The 19,551-nt window shown below is 31.1% G+C and overlaps 1 protein-coding gene across 7 annotated transcripts in view; it reads right to left on the bottom strand.

Annotated features, from left to right (window-relative positions):
* Positions 1-19,551, bottom strand: part of LOC149135265 (uncharacterized) — a 51,866-nt gene that overhangs the window by 21,800 nt on the left and 10,515 nt on the right. For all 7 annotated transcript variants that reach the window (XM_089354111.1, XM_089354112.1, XM_089354110.1 and 4 more), the window contains exon 4: positions 125-405. In XM_089354111.1, coding sequence (XP_089210237.1) covers positions 125-405 — 281 coding nt within the window. The remainder of the gene's footprint in view (positions 1-124; positions 406-19,551) is intronic.

The following is a 19,551-nucleotide window of genomic DNA, read 5'->3' as shown; positions in this document are numbered from 1 at the left end:
CACATCACATTATGTAGCAGAGATGGCAAACCCGTACATGTAAAATTTTCACCATACTTTTTGCTTAATGAATCAACAATTTTTTTTTGTAGGATTTAGGGTTAAAAAGATTTCTAAAGCTTACTCAGTGGTGAACCAGTGGATGATCTTATAGCAGCTCTGAGGGAAGGTAGAATTGGTTTAGTAGTAGCGGCAGTGGTAGAGGCAGTTGCAGAAGGAGGAGCCCTTCTTGGCTGTTGAGCAGCAGAGCTGTTGATAGCAGAATTATCTGATAAAGTAACCAGAGTTCTTCTAATTCCTGATGTTGCAGGAGCCGGATAATCTTGGAAGTCTTGGCACAACTTTTTAGGTGGAGGCCCACCCAGTCTTTGTGGCTGTGGTGCCTGTGGTGATTTACTTATATCCCTGTTTATAGAACAAAAGGCAAATGAAGACACACACACACACACAAATAGAAAAACAAAAAGAAAAAATATCATTTCCACCAATATCATTTGAAGACATGGAATAAGCAGTTGAAAGCTTTAGCTTGATCAATTCAGTTTTTTTTTTTTAAGTTCTTCAAAATAAAACTTGAAATTTATACATGTCACTTGAAATGGCTGATTGGAGAGGCAATAAATAAAAAATGCAATACATAAAATAGAAATATACACATTCAATAAAAACATCTTTCGTGTGGTTACATCACTGATCCACAAAAAAATAAATTTTACTGAAAAAAGTTTCAGTTTTTTTTTCCCCCCTACTAAAATATTCCTACTACAGTAAATATCAAAATTTCCACTCGGAATCATCTTACATTAAACAAAAATTAAATCAATCATTATTAGCAAAATTAAAAAGATAATTCTTTAAAAAAAAAAATTTTTATGAAAATGTACATCGGCCATTGCAAATATTTTTTTCAATTTGAAAAATATACACAGTATCACTATCATAACTTTAGAGCTAAAATTAATATTCATATCAAAAATTTAAGCTTCAATTTTTTTTTTCACCAAAAGAAACAAAATCTTGAAGTAAATTAATTAAAATATCTATCTTGTTTATATTTACCTAAACAAATGAAGAACTAACCACCTAATAAATATGAAATAATATTTTAAATATAAAAGCTTTTCTGGCAAAACAAATCATATACACATACATGCTAACTGTCTTTCAAGACTAACAGAAAAAGAAACAGTAGTGATATGCTTACTTTGAAGATGGGACCAATTTTAAGAGATGGTAATATTTTCAAAATATACATAAATAAAATATGCAGGCAAATATGAAAAAAAAAAAAAACTAAAAAAAAAAAAACCAACCTTTTAAAATGAAACATTTTTCACTGAAGTCTGAACTAGAAAACTTATTGATTAAAGAAAGAAATAAGTTAGTAAACATGCCTTTTTACTAACACTTCACCATGACCCATCACCACCATTACTAAATACTGATCTCAGGCCTTCTTTGCCAGAAAAGTTAGATAACATATTAGAAATCATGGATAAAGACATTTTCAAATGAGATTTTTTTAATTAATATTTTAAACCTTTTAAAAACAGCATCAACAGTATTAACATCAACCAATACTCTCCCTTCTGATTGACATACTCAGAAAGAAAGCACTAATCAAATACTTTGTCCCTTCCTCCTTGGAAAACCCGTATGAAAAAAGTTTCATATAAAAATATTTTCCTTATTTATCTATAAAGCAAATAAACAGCCATAATATAAAACTATATCATAGTGGAGTCCCATACAAAAATCATTATCATCATCATCGTTTTAACATTTATTTTGAAATGCAGACACAAGTTGCATAGGTCCAATGTACAGCAACTCGGGCATCTCAGGTTTTCTTTCATTCCATTTGTAAAGTTTCAATTTAACTTATTGCTCTAAAGCTCTCCTTAGTTTACATATATTATAGATAACTGCCACCAAATCACAACACTTTCATCCAGCGCTTATCTTTACATTGTTTCATCTGCATACATCACTCCAGCTGCTTTTGCCATTTACACTCCTTATAAATTAACACTGTTCCAACATAACATTCAACTCAATCTTTTGTAACTGTAGTAGGTTGTATCTTACAGAATGCATATTCTACAATAGTTAAGTTATTCAGAACTTAACACTGACTAATATTTTTTTAGGTCAAGAAGCTTCAGATATGTTTCATTCCCATATTCACATCAGTAAAACATAGATTTCACCTTACTCGGGTAAGTAGCGATGAAGGTATCACTATGTCTTTCTTCCTACAACATCAGATTGACTTTCTTGACATGCAACAAATCAAGGAACTATACACTGTGCACTGGTAGGTGAGTACAAAAGTGGTTTCCTGTTGCTTTCCTTTTTCTCTTTTTTAGACACCATCTTGTCAGCTAGATATAGAGAAGTTTGCTTATACCTGTATGAGCACTCAGAACAGAACCAATGAAAACAATTACCACAAGGCATTTTGGTCAACACTAATAATTCTGTCAATCTGCTGCTCAGGACCAAAACTTTTAATTTATCTATCTCAAAAAAATGAGAAGCAAAATTGACCTCAGCAGGATTCAAGCTCAAAATGCAAAGAGCTTGAATGAAATACTACAAGGCTTCTTGTCTGATGCTCAAACAGATCTGCTAAATTTCTGCCTGGAGTACAAAGTAAACATACAATAATGTAGACTAGTTGAAATAGGAAAAATTGGAATGATTTACAGCAAAGAATTCCTCAGATGCCATTGACAGTGTAGTTATTGCTACTATATTTTGTGATAGGGTTATTAAAAAGCTAAGAAATAATTAAGTAGTGAGAAAAGGTAACAATAGTTATTAATTAATGCTATTTTAATCACATGTTTTATATAATACAATCCTCACATCATACATGATCCCCAAGAAGTATTAGTTGAAAATGGGTTTTGTAACCTATTACTGGCGTTAAATTTTCTGAAAACAAGGTAAATAGCTGTTAGCTCAAGTTTTTTTGGAAGCAGCATGGGCTACTGGTTAAAATGTTTGCTTCATAATCATGAAGTCACAGGTTTGGGAGAGTTCTGTACCATAGCCTCAGCTCAATGTAGACCTTGAATAAAATTCAGTAGAATCTGCCAGATAAATGGCACCTGTAATTTGAAGGTGAGCCTTGTTGCAGTGAACCCACCTGAGAATTATGTTCAAAGTGAACATGTCAGTGGAATGTTCAACCACTTATAAGCTAATTACCCACTTCCTGTTATGACACACACACACACTAACCCAGGAGTGATAATGAATGCTTCAGTTAACTCATGGATCTAAACCAAATACGTCCAACTTACAATCAATAAATACAATTTCTGTTGTAGCAAATCAACTACCTTCATAAATAAGAATTTTTTTCTGCAGTGGCATAATAATATTTTTATTTGTTAAATTTTATTTACGAGAATGTAGAATTTATAGAAGTGATACCAGTGCTGTATTGATACTGATTTTATCAAATCCACATTGAAAGTACGTAAAAACAATTTGTGGATGAATTAAATCAATGTAATCTAATGAACCATCTAGTTTAACAAGCAACAACAGTTTCTGACAAACCCCCGACTCTATTCAATAATGGAATAATAATTCTTTACCTTTAAAAAGTATAAATGTTGAGTAACAACAACTGGTAAATTGCTAAAATCTTTTAGAAAAGAACTTAAGATCCAAGTCAGAGAATAACTTATATTTAACTTAAAATACTAGAATCTTCAGAACAAGATCATGCCTTTTCTACATCTCAGTATAGGTAGCTGAAAACTGCATATTACTTTAAATATATATTTGAGTAGTTAACAACACAAAGGATCACCAGAAGTTGTGCAGTTTTCTGAGTGAACTAATCTAGAACATGGTATAATCTCCAGTAGAACTATTCATTTCACTTTACTAATACTTTGAACCAGTGAAAATAGGAGTCAAAAGACCAATGAGTGATAAGCTTCATCAAGCTCACTTGCCACTGAACACTACATGAAGATAAAAACTTAAGTAGATATCCAGTGGGATCCAACAATAATTACAAAACATTCTAATTTCACACTTGCAAACTCCTAATCCAATTTGAGTTTTTAATCATAAAAAATATGTAAAAAAAAAAACTTTTAATTAAAAATATGTAAAAAAAAACCAAAACTTTTTTAATTAAAAAAATACAAGGGGGGAAAATGATAGTTTCTAATACATAACTTAACACAGGGAGTCTCAACCAAAAATTAAATATTTGCTATATTACCTAAAACTTTTGTTGGAATTTTATAAAGTCTGTTAGATTATGAAGTCATATATCAGATTAATTTAGAATTGACACAAAAAATAATTACTTTTCTTTTTTAAAAAAATAGTAAATTTTCAAATGCTTTGTAGCAATATATTTCTGGATAATTTTTCATTTAATATAGAAGTATCTACAAAAATATTTTTTTTAAAAGTATTTATTTTAGAAAGTATTGGTTTATAAATAATTTAGGATATGTGCTAAGATTTCAGAATCTATATTGCAAAAGACAAAAAAAACTTCCTTGGGAAAGAAAGAGTCTGATCTTCTAACATTGTAATAAGTTAGACTTTAATGTTTTAAAAAAAATTACAGCTGCATTTTCCCCCTATTTTTACAATAATATAAAACATTTTTTTCCAATAAGTACTACTACTAGTGATAAGTAACAATTCCATTCATCTAGACATTATTGAGATTTGTTTTTTAACAGACATTAATAGCACAATTATTATGATCATTAGTTTAACATCTACTTTGCAATGGAAACAAAACGAACATATCTATATCTGAAATTACTTATGTATTTCAAGGTTTGATTAATCAATTTTATCCCAAATCAGTTTTTGCTTGCCTATGGTTTTATTACAGGCATACTTCAACTTATGTTGGTAATTAGTTCCAAGACATGTGACTTAACTTGAAAAACAACGTAACATGCAAAAACCTTTTTAAAAAATTTATGAGCTTATATCTGTTTTAATAAATGATTTGTACACATTTTCACATGTATTTGGTTTGATTTCCCACTTCAGTATTGGTTTTTAGGTGTTATTTATTTTTGAGATTTAAAAGAATTTTTATGCTCTAAAAGTGTGGTTGATGAGACTGATGTAAGGTTTGATTAAAGTGACTAAAGTCAAGGTTTATTTTTTCCATTAATTTCTTTCAAAAAAAAAAAAACGACAAAGTTGAAAGAGACATAACCTGAAATGACGTAAGTTGAGGTACACCTGTACTTTTATTATGTATAATTGATAAGCTACAGCACTTGTCAACCATAATACATTGTCCATGAAATGTTAATTAGGCAAGCTAGTACTTTTCAAAATCTGAAGTAACCAGACCTTTTGAGATCTAGATAAGACCAACGGGATTCAGCTCCCTATTGACTACACTCATAGGAAGACTTATAGTCAGTACTACAAGCAAGCAAATCACTCAATTTGATAGTGTTATCGCTGCCAACAATAGTAAGATGCTCCCAACAAGAAGTATTTATCTTCGGCTAGATGGACTTTCATTGAGTGCAAACTCCATTATAAAGTTTTAACACTAAAAACTGTCCTGCATTATTTGAGTCTAATTTTCTAATAAAAAAATATGTTGGACACCAATGGGTGTGAAAAATTCCTAAATTATTTCACTGCCGCTGAGACAATAAATCACATAAGAGAATACATCACACGATGCCAGATTAAACAAGACAGACTATTGGGTGACTTTCTTTGCTGGACCCACTGTAATCTGGACTAGACTGAATAAGAGTAATCTCACAAAAACATTGAGAAAGGTAACAAACATCCACTGTTTCTGGCAGTGATGAGTTTTTAACTTCCCATTATATCAAGCGTCGGCAACCTGCGGCTCGCGAGCTCCTGCCATGCAGCCCACGGCACCTTGTCCAGATTTCCATTAGGTGTGGCCCGTGAGACATCTCCCGCGACCCGGTGGGGTTTTTTGAACCGACGGCAAATTTAACAGAGCCAATCAGCGGCCGTCTTCTCCCCAAACAGAACAACGTCCTACTTTCATGATACTGACACTGAATAAATGTAACTTTGGAGAAGAATTCTGATAGAGTTAGAGAGAAAGAGGAAATCGTCCTTTTGTCTGATACTGTAGTGTAGTATCACTGTACAATAAGTTATTTTTCGCCTGTAAGAGCATCAGTTCAACCAGAGGAAATTTACTCACTTCGTCCGCTTGGCTGAGCTGCGCCTGACCCCTGCTGTTGCTATGCCACTACTCTGTCTGAGCTGCAAGGCGAGTTCGAGAGGCGCTTCAAAGATGTGTGCGCCTGTGAGAAGGAGCTCAAGCTATTCTCCATTCTCTTTGATGTGGATTCTGTGGAAGTGACCAATAGCCTTTAGCTGGAGCTCATTGAGCTCCAGTGCTCAGAGAGCCACTGCACAAAGTTTGTACTTGTGTCACCCATGGAGTACTGGTGCTTGCTCTCAGCCTTCCGTGCTTTCCCAGCTCTTGTTCGGGAGGCTCTGCACTTAGCTTCAATGTTCAGGTCCACATAATCTTGCAAGCAGCTGTTCAGCCGCATGAAGCTGACGAAGAACAAGACAAGAGCACAGCTTACAGACACTCATCTTCAAGATGGTCTCCTCCTGGCCTCCTCATCCATCAAGCTGGACACTGACTCTCTATCTGTTTCAAAGAATCACCAGCCTTCACATTAATCGTTTCACATTCTGATTACTGCAAGTCTTAATAAAGGTTCAATTTACATTTATTATCATTGATTTTTGTGTGTTGGGAGAGGATTGTGGCCTGCAAGGTGGCCTAGACGTGGCCCAGTAGCCTTGCAGCCTGGTTTAGGTTGCCGACGCCTACATTATATCTACCAACAGTTATAGATAATATCATACTGCCTGGTAAGACTTGAAGTATTAGAGAAAATATATTATTAATCATAAAGTTTATTATAAACTAAAAATATGTTCCAGGAATATATTTGCGAATGATTATAAATTGCTTGGTTACTTAGTGAATACATACATACATACATACATACATACATATGTATATATATATATATATATATATATATATATATATATATATATATATATACACATGTAATTTTATTGACAGTGGTTTCAAAGTTTTGCCAGATTTGTGGCTTCAAAGTGTCAGCTATAGCAATGAGTTAGGAAGTACAATGCCAGTATTTTATTTTTTAATGACTACATCTGTGAACAGAGAACAAAGCAGTGTAAGTTATATAATACATCAAAGATACAAGTGTGAACTTGATTCTAGAAAACACAATATGAAATTTTTTCTCTCTCTCTCTCTCTCTCTCTCTCTTCTCCCTTAAGCATATCCTTGCTAAAGTAACTATCTTTCAAGCTTTGCATTAACCACACAAGTCATGTACATTTCACCCAAATCTTCTAATTCACAATGCCTCTGTAGGTTTGATTTTTTTCCCAATAAATAAGTAAATAATTTTTTTTGTAAAAAAAAAAAGGAAAAAAGAAAGAAAATAAATTATTAATCTTGCATAAAATCTCTGAAATGGAATAATAGAATAATTACAAAGTATTATGCAAAATGTAATGGATGAAAGAAATATGTTTAAAAACAATTAAATACATTGATCAGTTAATATTGAATAGTCAGATTCAAATGAAATACAGACTTACAGAAGACATACAAGACTCACAATTTGAAGCTTTGGTAAGTTACTAACATTCAAGTAAACATTTTTTTTTTTTTTAAGAACCCAGCATAGATAGACGAGATAAATTTAAGACCACAGATCAAAGCAGAAAGAAGATAGTTGAATCTCATCTGAAACAACAGTTAACTAAGAAAGAAAATTTAATCAGTGAAAGAAGGTAGATGTATTTGGCAAATTATCTCTTCTTTTGTGATAAGTCTTACAGTAAAAAAAAATTGTTGGTTTGAATCAGGATAGAGTTTGAAAAAATTTTAGATACTAAATAACATACTCAAAAAGTTAGATCCCATGTTTTGAGGATATATGTAAATCATTTTTATTTCTAATTAAACAAAATATCTTTTAAAAAATTAAAAACTCCAACCTTAGTCACTATCTATCAACAAATTTTCTAGAAATCTCCTTAGTGTTGAGTTTCAGTTAGTAAATCCTAATAAATTTTACTAGTTTCATGAAATGGAACTTGGAAAAAAATTGTATTACATATAACAATATGTCCCCACCACCCCACAAAAAAAAAAACAAATATATAATAAGCATACTTCTCGTCATCAATGAGGTGACTGAAAAGAAATGATTTAGAATCTTTTTTGTTTTGTTTTTTGCTTTTATAAAACTAGCAATTTTTTTCAGTGTAGAAGCATATCTTTTCAATATTTCTATATGAAAAATGGATAGTATAACCAAATTCAAAAAAGTATATAAACATTGTATAGATTTATAGTTTTAAATATCCATAAAAAAAATAGGACTAAATGATTTTGCCACTATTTTTAAACATAAAATTGGAATATTATATAGTTAAGCAAAAATCATGAAAGATAAATAAATAAATAAAACAGCAAAGTAACAAATAATATGTTACAAAAATGTACATTAAATATCTGGGAAAATTAATTTGCTAAATACTTTTAACAGTTATTTTATTTCTGGGTGGGAACATTTAAATATAAAATACACTACATTTCAATTACATTATTTAGCATAACAGATTGATTGTTTGGGATCAATATCTTATATTGCAATAAAATATACATTTTAACTTACACAAATATATTTAGATACTCTCCTTAAATGGAATTTCTAAAGAAGAGTTAAAATAATGTTCTTAGTTCTTGTGATCCTTTAATAGGAAAATACATAGCAAGAATGTCTATATTTATTCTTAAAGTAAAAATTTCTTGACAAAATATGTTGTTAACGAAATTAAGACAAACAAAAATAAATAAAATAAAAAAAGTAAATGTTTACATTGTTCAAGTTTTTGTCTTCAGTAAAACATTAGAATGTATATCATATACACAAACACACACACAAATACAAATTGAAAATGCATTTAAACAGAAAAAGAAAAATCACTATATGAAAATCATATGCTATCAATAAAACTCGCCATTAATATGTGAAATTACTAAAATAATACTGATGCTCATTGGAAAACATTTCTATTTTGCCTAATGTTAATTATTGCAAATACCTGTATGCATGTAAGTGTGTGGTGGGGGAGATAAAGATACTGTGGGGCACTTTTTATATGAAATAAAACATAGGTACATGGAAACAGAAAAGCCTTGATGTGCAAATGAATTTCAGAAATCTATATCTACCAATGTAGCAGTGGTATCTTGTGGGCTAAGATATATCGAGGATATTTTCCACATTGAATACCATTATCTCTATTAACTGATGATAAAATATAACAATAAAAGAATACTTCCAAATTTATGTTTCCAGTATATTTCTACCTGAACTATTTAGCTTCACTCTCATAGTCCCAAGATTTGCAAAGAATTATCAGTTCACAAATATTTCATTTTACTATACAGCTAAGGTGATCCCTGACTTTTAAGTCAGTGATATATGTATAGAAGCATATCTTAGCTGTATGTAAAATGAAACATAAGAGTAAAAGGTTTTAAACTTTTGCCTGAGTATCACATGACAGACACACAGGACCTGTTTCCTTGCCATTTATGCATCATATATGATACACATTCCTAATTTTGTTTTTCAACAACCTACATAACATGGGACTTATGAAAGGAAAGTTTATATTATAAGAATGTATGAAACAAGGGCTGACTAAAAAGGTTGAAAATAACCATGGACACTTAGGATAAAGTTATGAAAATGCTTTGGATTAAAATTTCAGTTTTCAAAAACTTCTATACTCTGTATTTTATTAGTTTCAGAAAATAAATATTTTCTAATTTATTATCAATATGAAAACAACTGACACAGGATAATTTATTCACTAAGCTTGATATAATCAAATAGTTCACAAGTAACATATGGAGTCAGGTACCACTGTTTTTAGGAAGTATTAAACAAAAATTGCTTTTGTTGTCTAACATTTTATATTTCAATAAATTTACAGCATGTTTATGATGAAATTAAACCATTTAAATCTACAAAATAAGAGAGCTATAGAAAAAAAAAACATCTAAGTAATTAAGTATTGCTCTTTCATATTTGTTCTTAATCTTTAAGACAAATGTTCTGAACTAGTTTCACCTATTAAAATTAAAGTTATCTTAAAATGCATGACAAATTATGTAAACACTTTCTAAAACTTGCAGAGTGAATAAATTACCTTTAGTTCTCTAAAGCAATCAGTTAATATCTAAGGAATTGGTTTAAAGTTATGAAAATTTTAAATGTTATACAGACACTGCAAAGAATGGATTTGTACATAAAAAGAAAAAGGGAGGGGATTAAAAAAAAACATAAATTTAGTAAATACTCTTTTGGAAAAATTCGAACATTTATTTAATCATCAGCTTCATTTGAAGAGAATTTCTTACAATTAATTATATTGAAATAATTTCTACTAAAATATTCAGAGGTGCACTTGTCTGGCAAGTGATATGATCTGAGGCCATAAATTCAAAGTAAAACAGTTACACCATGAAAGACATTAACCATTCAAAAACACACAAAAACTTTGCTTAAGCATCTATTATTTGGTAACAAAATTCTCCCTGCACCATCTGCAACAAAAATTTTGGCACCTAATAAATGTTTAAGTGAAAAGAATGGCTAATGTGTCTTCCATACTGTAATTGTCCTACTATAATAATTCCCAAACAAGATTTTTACATAGTGAACATTAGAAAGTATCCAATATAAAATATCATTATAAGCTATATCATTCTGATATTGTTTCATTGAACATTGAATATACACAGTAATTTTGCATTGAAAAAACTTAACTAGTGGTATTCAATAAATTTAAAATTAAATCACATAAATATTAATCAACTTTTGATTCACTAATTTTCTTTCTCAAAATAATTCTTAAAAATTTATATTTAACTATGAAAAATTAAACAACTGAACCCAAAAAAAAAAAAAGGCATAACACTGTAGAATATGAACCACAACAATAAAATCCCACATTTTTAAGCAGAATTCTGAAAAATACATTATATTTATCAACACTTTGAATAGGATAATATACAACACATTTAGAAAATGAATATTACATAGACGTTAAAGTTAAGTGACATGCTACCAAGAAAAAAAAAAAAAAAAAAAAACTTAAATAATTTGGGATGTAAAAATAGTGAAGAAAAACACAGAAAAAAACTACACCAATGACAATTTTTATAAAGCAACAATTATGCAAAAAGAAAAATTAATTTTTTTCCACAAAATATATTTATTTCTTTATGTTAAGACATGCATAAAGCAATTTAGAATTTCAATAATTCAGTATGCATAAGAAAAACATATCTATAGTAAAAAATACATCAGTACTATAGTTGTGTATTGTGGATCACATTAAAGAACTTTAAGAGTTCATTAAAATAGATTTCTCTGGTGACTGATTAAGAAATGTGCAAATCACAAACACAAATGTTACACTATCACAACTGCCCAATGTTTATTCTTAATGATTATCTACCAAATCGTCCAACCCATGCTAGCATGGAAAGCGGACGTTAAACGATGATGATGATGATGATGATGATGATGATGATATATATATATAAATAATTAAAAACATATGTCTTAAAACATGGTATGAAGTATATGCTCTTAAAGATCATTAGAACATTGTAACAATATACATTTCTATTAAATGTTGTCAGCCAAATAGCTGCCTATTCTTATAGAACTGATATTGCTAATGATTCATATCAGCTAAAGGTATATTGAGATGAAGATTGCTGTAGAGTTAGAGATAATGATAGAATTAGTAATTTATAAAATTTCAAGTACAATATTAATAAATACTGGTTGAGCTCATAGCATTTAGTTAACAGAATCTATTATTTCTGTTCTTAATGATACTAATTTCTAACTTCATGGCTATTCTTTTTTTAATTTTCTGTGTGCATAAGATTAAACAAATCTATTAGGTAAGATCTGTTATAAAATGTAAGCAACATAAATATCTGTACATGTATATAACTAGAATTAATGTTTTTAATGTTGCACGTGTGTGTCTACACACACATACATGCACATACACGTGTATGTGTATATATATGGTTTTCTCTTGTACTATATACTGTTTCGTAGAATGAGACTTTATGGAGCTTTTTTTATGAGTACCACTAGATTAGTTGAAATCATATATTGTGACTTGAATTTATACATACATACATATAAATAAATTCAAGTCACAATATATGATTTCAACTAACCTAGTGGTATTCATAAAAAAAAAAAAAAAAAAAAAGCTCCATATTATAGTCTCATTCTACGAATACATACATATAAATTTGGCGTTAGGAAGGGCATCCAGCTGTAGAAACTCTGCCAAATCAGATTGGAGCCTGGTGTCGCCTCCTGGTCCACCAGTCCTCAGTCAAATCATCCAACCCATGCTAGCATGGAAAGTGGACGTTAAATGATGATGATGATGATACATACATATAAATATATATGTATAAATAAATGAATGGAGAAAACCATATCTTTAATTGATGACTACATCATACATTACCAACAATCATTTTCATTGTGCCAGCATATTAAGATATAAAAAAAAAGTAGAAAATACCAGTCAAACCAATATATCCGAAATTTTATGCCAACACAACATTATCAAGGTCACCGAAAACTGACTAAATTCAAAGTGAACTGAAATAACGTTGCTAATACATGAACACATACAAAAAGAATGTTAAGAAGAAAAGTCAGTACAGTATTTAAACTTATGATGGCATCAGTAGATAATGAAAGAGTAAAAAAATAAACAGAATTTCTAAATATGCTAGAACAATAGAAACGATCATTGATAATGTGTGGTATAGTGATCAATTAAAAATGAGATTTTCTCCATTCTTGTTCATGTCATATACTCTGGATTTCTTAAAATTCTTTTAAGCAATATTTGGATTTACTTGTCATATATAAGAAATTACCCTGGATGTTAATTCTATTTGAATTTATTGGTATTTGACTGTTTGATATAGTCAACCAAATTTGCTTAATACTGAGCATTTTTCTAGATATCTGCCTGGATTTATTAATTCCTTTTACCTCTTGGTGTGTGTGTGTGTGTGTGTGTGTGTACACATATATATACATGGACATATACATAAAAGTATTGCTATTACATACAAACTAAAAGCAAAAGTGGAAATGATTCTACTTTTGCTTTTGAATTAATTTCGAACAAAATATGCAGGTCAGTAAAGTGTAACTATTCTTTTCATCTAATGCCTCTTTGAGACATTATATTTCTTCTAAACAATGAAATCTCTTTCCTAGTCTAGTCATTCACATTCTAAGTCCACACCAAGAGAAAAGAATTGGTAATAATGAAAAGCATGTTAAATTTTTAGCATTATAATATCACTAGTTCCAGCTTTACTAAAACTGTATGAAGACGTCATGAGTAAAAGTGGCAAAAAATATTTTTGCTTCTTTACCTTGAATTTTTTTTATCAGTGCAACCTTCTTGACGAAGAGTTGTGTCTCATGTGGCCTGCTTCTCACAAAAGGTTACTCAAACCTGCTCTATATCATGTGCAGAACACAAATTTTAACATAGTTTAGTCTTTGGTTTATCACATTCTACCATAATAAATCCCAATATCATTTCAGTTTTGGGACTTGAATTTCTATTCTTTAGAGTTAGTGGCAGAAAGCTAAAATATTCCGAAAGCATATTTGGTCAAACAATAAAGAATTTTAAATCATGCCTGCGTGCTGGTGGCACGTAAAAGCACCCACTACATTCTCCAAGTGGTTGGCATTAGGAATGGCATCCAGCTGTAGAAACTCTGCCAAATCAGATTGGAGCCTGGTGTAGCCATCTGGTTTCACCAGTCCTCAGTCAAATCGTCCAACCCATGCTAGCATGGAAAGCGGACGTTAAACGATGATGATGATGATGAAGGATGTATGATTGATATGAGATCGTTGAAATATTTTATCTATCCTCCTGATGATCTTATAAACCAGAAAAAATGTCTTGACACCAATTCCAATAATAATAATACAGAATACCAAGAAATAATTGAATAATTGCTTATACAGAAATCAAGCGAAACCAATATCATTTCAATATTTATACACTGTTAAAACATACAAAACAATTTGAAGTTTTTCTTTTCAAATATTACAAATAACTTCAAAATATGATATAGTTAAATCTTTTTTTTTTTTTTTTTGCCCAGAACTATTTTGAAACAGGAAAAATTTATTTTTAAATTTAAGAAAAGATGAAAGGAAGAATGTGAAATAAAAGGAAGGATATATATATATATATATTCTCTGATGTCAAGTTATCATTTTTAACTGATAAATTAATGTGTAGTACATAAGAAAAAAGATAAAAGAGAAAGTGATGTAGCCAACTAATGTTTGTAACAACAGACTTTCTTTTTCATAGCTTAATCAAAGGATAAAGATAAGTACCTAAGACCCATTTTAGTATTTCTGAGACTGATGGGAGGAAAGGAAGAAGTTCCCAGACAGGAGACCTGCCCTGAATGCTTACAACAGTAAGCACCCATTTAGGTTATGGTGATGATGGTCTCAAATTTTAGCATCATTAAAAGTATATATAGAAAGACTAGTTCAATGTATATTGATGTATAACTTGAAGGTGTTTACATATATTGAACTAAAAATTAGTAATACCAGTGTTATATGAAGAGAAACCTATTTTGGTTTTAATAAATCTATTTATGAATGCATAAAATTAACTTTCAAAAACAGGTATCCACAAATTACTGGAAATGGCTTTAAATATTCAACTTTTTTGAAAGGTATTTCTAAAGATAAACATAGAAGAAATCCAAACATATATTTACTCAATAGTACACACATACATATTTCACTTAGGTATTTCAAGACTAATAACCTGATGTAGATTCAACATATGCTTTTGAACAAAGCAGTAGTCAAGTTTAGAGCAGAAATAAGAAAAAGACATGACAAAGTTAGCTAACAAAGTTCATAAGATAATCGTTTATTCCATTGTCATCTCCCTTTCTTTTATATATATATATATATATATATACTTTATCTATAAGGCTCAATTTAATTTTTTATAAATTGATTTTAATTGAGTTTTTTACCTGTAATTTTGGATTTTGTCCCTAATAATATTATTATATATATATATATATATATATATTCACACACAATATTTGATTTCTACAGTAAGTGTCACTTTTCCCTCTTTTAAATATCAATTGTAATGCAGAACAAGAATTTTCTACAGCTGTTCTCTTTGACTCCTTAACATTTTCATTGATATATCATCTTTTCCTAGTGTTTTATCTCTCTTCATTAGCATCAAAGTATTCTCTATTGCACTAATTCAAAATGGGATGCACTTCTTTTAACACTCATATCAGTGAAGGATCAGATGCCACTGATGATTTGAAAAGATTTAGTGTAAAAGGTATCAAAGACTACCTACATCTCCATTATATCCAACATAATGAGCACATCTTTGTTCTTGGGTGCCATTGCCTCCAGCTTACATAATGTTATCTGTCTCTCAAGTATCTCTTTAAACTTCTGCTCTTTTCTGTAGCTCACAGCAGCTTCTTCCTTCTCCCTTTCTTAAAATTTCTTTCCAGATGTTGTCTCATTACCTTGCAGAGAACAGAACACACAAAATGATATTCCATGTTCCTTTTCATTGCCTCCCATTTCTCTAACATTTTCCTTAATTCCCTTGAGAAGATCTGAAAAACTGTCACACCATATCCCTTTTGTTTTTTGGAAGATCTACAGCATGACAGACCACATATTCACTCTAACACAGCTTCTAGAATGAATAAAAGACTATCACGGGGGGTGGGGAGCATATTGAAAATAAGGTAATTTGAAAACAGAGTGGAATGAACACTGTGATGACAGAATATGAAAAATCATAAATTCCATTGGATCAAATGTGTTGCAAGGCTTACAGACAACAGGTGAACCTATGTAGTTGTTGAGTAGTATCCAAAGGATTGGAAGAGATCACTTGGAAGACCTCCAAGATGATGGTGCAAATAGAAGAGAAGGACACAATCAAAAGAACAATGGAAATGCATTGTAATCAGTAATCTATAAATAGACTGGTCAATAGTGATAGAGTGAAATATGTAAGTAAGTGTACGTGTATGTATATATACACACAAAGAAAAGCTTTTATAAGAGTTAAATCCAAAAGGGAGATCACAGCTGTAGCCTACACCAGTGTCGCATAACCAGCCCACTCAAAAAAGTACCTTTGGATCATAGGGCGACATGCCGTGCTTGAGGAGACCTACTGAGTCAAGTACATCAACATCAAAATCAAATCAAACCACAATCAAATGGAAATTGTAGCTGTGACTGATGCCAGTGCAGCCGATCTGGCTCCCCATGCTGGTAACACATAAAAAGCACCATCTGAACGTAGTTGATGCCAGCCCCCTCACCCCAACTGGCTCCCGTGCCGCTGGCACATAAGAAGCATCATTCAAATGTGGCCAATGCCAGCGCTGTTATAACTGGCTCCCGTGCTGGTGGCACATAAAAGCACCATCCAAACATGGTCGATGCCAGCCCCTTCTGGCCCCTGTGCCGGTGGCATGTAAAAAGCACCCATTACACTCTCAGAGTCATTGGCATTAGGAAGGGCATCCAGCTGTAGAAACACTGCCAGATCAGATTGGAGCCTGGTGCAGCTTCCTGGCTTCCCAGACCCCAGTCGAACTATCCAACCCATGCCAGCATGGAAAACAGACGTTAAACGATGATGATAACGATGATATGTAAAGACTATAGTGTGAATAATAAGAGGGAGAAAAGAGAAAGTAAAAGTATGTATTTAATTAGTAGCTGAAGTTTCACAAATCATTTCTCCAAATTCTCAATTCTCATCTTGAGATAAAAAAATGAAAAATAAAAAAGGCATATAGAGTCATCAGTTTGAAATGGAACAATAAGATTCATATTGGTTGGCAACATAACTGTTCTTTGATAAATATGAATAAGAGTGAGACAGGATATGTTAGCTGGAGAGGGAAATATTCTTGTAAATGTTCTTTTGGAATAGTGGATCTCTAAGCACACATAAAGCATATAAATATTTAATTGAAAAACCCTTTTGGATAGAAACCCAATATTTACATGCTATTATTTATAGCATTGTGTACACTATACCAAAAAAAAAAAAAATTTCATGTTCTCTTGAAGGTTTATAAATTCTTATCATTTAACGTCCACTGTCTATGCTGGCATGGGCTGGACAGTGTGACCAGATCTGGCAAGCTGGGGGCTGCACCAGACTCCAGTCTGATTTGGCATGGTTTCTACAGCTGAGTGCCCTTCCTAATGCCAACCACTTTACAGAGTGTGCTGGGTGCTTTTATGTGGCACCACACAGGTGCTTATATGTGGCACGGCACAGGCACTTTTACGTGGTATCGTATGGGCACTTTTACATGGCGCTGCACAGGCACTTTTTACATGACACCACACAGGCATTTTTACTTGGCACTGCATGGGTGCTTTTACATGATATCACATGGCCGCTTTTACATGGCACCACATGGGTGCTTTTACATGGCACCACACAGGCACTTTTAAGTGTTGCCAACAATATATAATTCTCACTAGTAAAAATAAAGTTTCTAAAATGAATAGAAATTCAAAGGAGTGATTGCAATTGTTGAAAGCCTGACGTGTCTGCAGGAGATGTGGGTTCAGGTTACATGGGCAGCCTTCAACATTTTCAGTCCGAAAGGAGGTTTTGCAACCCTATATTTACATGCTACTATTTATAACTTAGTATAATTCTGAAAAGAATTATTTTACATTCTCTCAAAAGTTTATAAATTCTTATGACTGGTAAATATATTTATGAAAAAAAAAAAAAAATATAAAATGTAGAAACATGCAGATGAAAGCAAGTTAAAGGAAAGAAATTTATAATCGGTGACATGAAAAAAAGAAACATCTAACTGTGCAAGGGAAACAACTAAAACATTTTTAATTATTTAAAAAAATAATGGACAACAGGTCACACAGTTTTGAAAATTACTGACATTATCCAGTTGGAATTATATAGTAACAAAGCAAATATTTTGAAGACTTGGAAGCACATTTTTCAATTTGATAAAATTAGTAAGATTCCAGAAAGTTCATAACTTTCAAAACTCTTTAAATAAGAATTTTTAATCGTTGTGAAATTCCAAATTTACCTATCATTAGACAAAAAATAAAAGAAAAAAATATACAACAGTAATAACACAATTACTTGTTAACATTACTAACAGTTTTCTTTTTTAAATCTGGCACCAAAACATATAACTACATAAAGCTGTAAGCTAGAGAAATTGTCACTAGTCCTAATATAAGATAAAGTAGAACATTGAGCTCAGTACACTTTGCATCTTTTAAAGGTCACCGAGTTAATTTTTCTAGCAAATTCTACTAAAGACAGGTACTAAATACCCAACAAAAACTGAATCAGGAAGAGTTAAAAATCATATCCTAAATTCAATTGTATTCAGAATAAAAAGCATAATATCCTTCTCATTATCAAATAACAGTATGTTAATAAAGTGGTCGAGCAGAATTAACAATGAGCACCATAAATCTACTCAATTTGAGATCAATGCAAGAGAATCCTGTTTTGTTTTCTAACTCATCCTAGGTGAAAAAAAAATAAAATGAGAGAATACAAGGTGGTTGAATATGGAAATGACAGTCTTTTTGACACATATACAAAGGTCATGAACTAAATAGGTTTAGTGAAGATCCTATAAATTATTAATGAAATAGGTCAAATAACAGCTAATACAAATATTACTAGTACTTTGTTTTGTAGATATTACTTTAGCCTGCAGGATTCAGATTGTCAACTGTAATGCTTATTTATTCACCTTGCATTAAATTAACACTAATAGTGTTAAAGATTTCCTAAATTTCATTTCTTTTAATTTGCCTACAAATCATAGATATCATAACATATATTTAACTGATGTTCAGTTAAGGTTAACTAGCTGCTGTACAAATCCTGTAAGCTCAATTGTTCAAAGACTTTGGGGCATAAAAATACAGCCTCTTTTCCAAACTGTAATTGTGTTGCTCCAAACAACTGCCCTCTCAATGATAATTGGCTTTTATTGCACTAAGGTACAACTATACAATAACAGTATACCAAAAACTTAACATAGTATAAACTGAAAATACATTCAAGGCTTGATTCTTATCACTCATTCAAGAATTTAGATTGTAAAAGTTTTCAACAAGTCTGCCCAAATATAATTGGTTTTTAAAAGAAACAAGTCCAACTGAATCTAAATTCAAATGGTCCATCCTAGAACATTCCTTGCTTTATGGGCATAATATATTTCACTCAAATAGGAGTAGTGGATTCTGCTAAAGT

The sequence above is a fragment of the Octopus bimaculoides genome, chromosome 6 (genome assembly GCF_046866305.1).
Source record: "Octopus bimaculoides isolate indiv1 chromosome 6, ASM4686630v1, whole genome shotgun sequence".
Taxonomy (NCBI): Eukaryota; Metazoa; Mollusca; class Cephalopoda; order Octopoda; family Octopodidae; genus Octopus; species Octopus bimaculoides.
The sequence above is the reverse complement of the archived record's forward strand: the minus strand, read 5'-3'. Positions and strand labels throughout refer to the sequence as shown.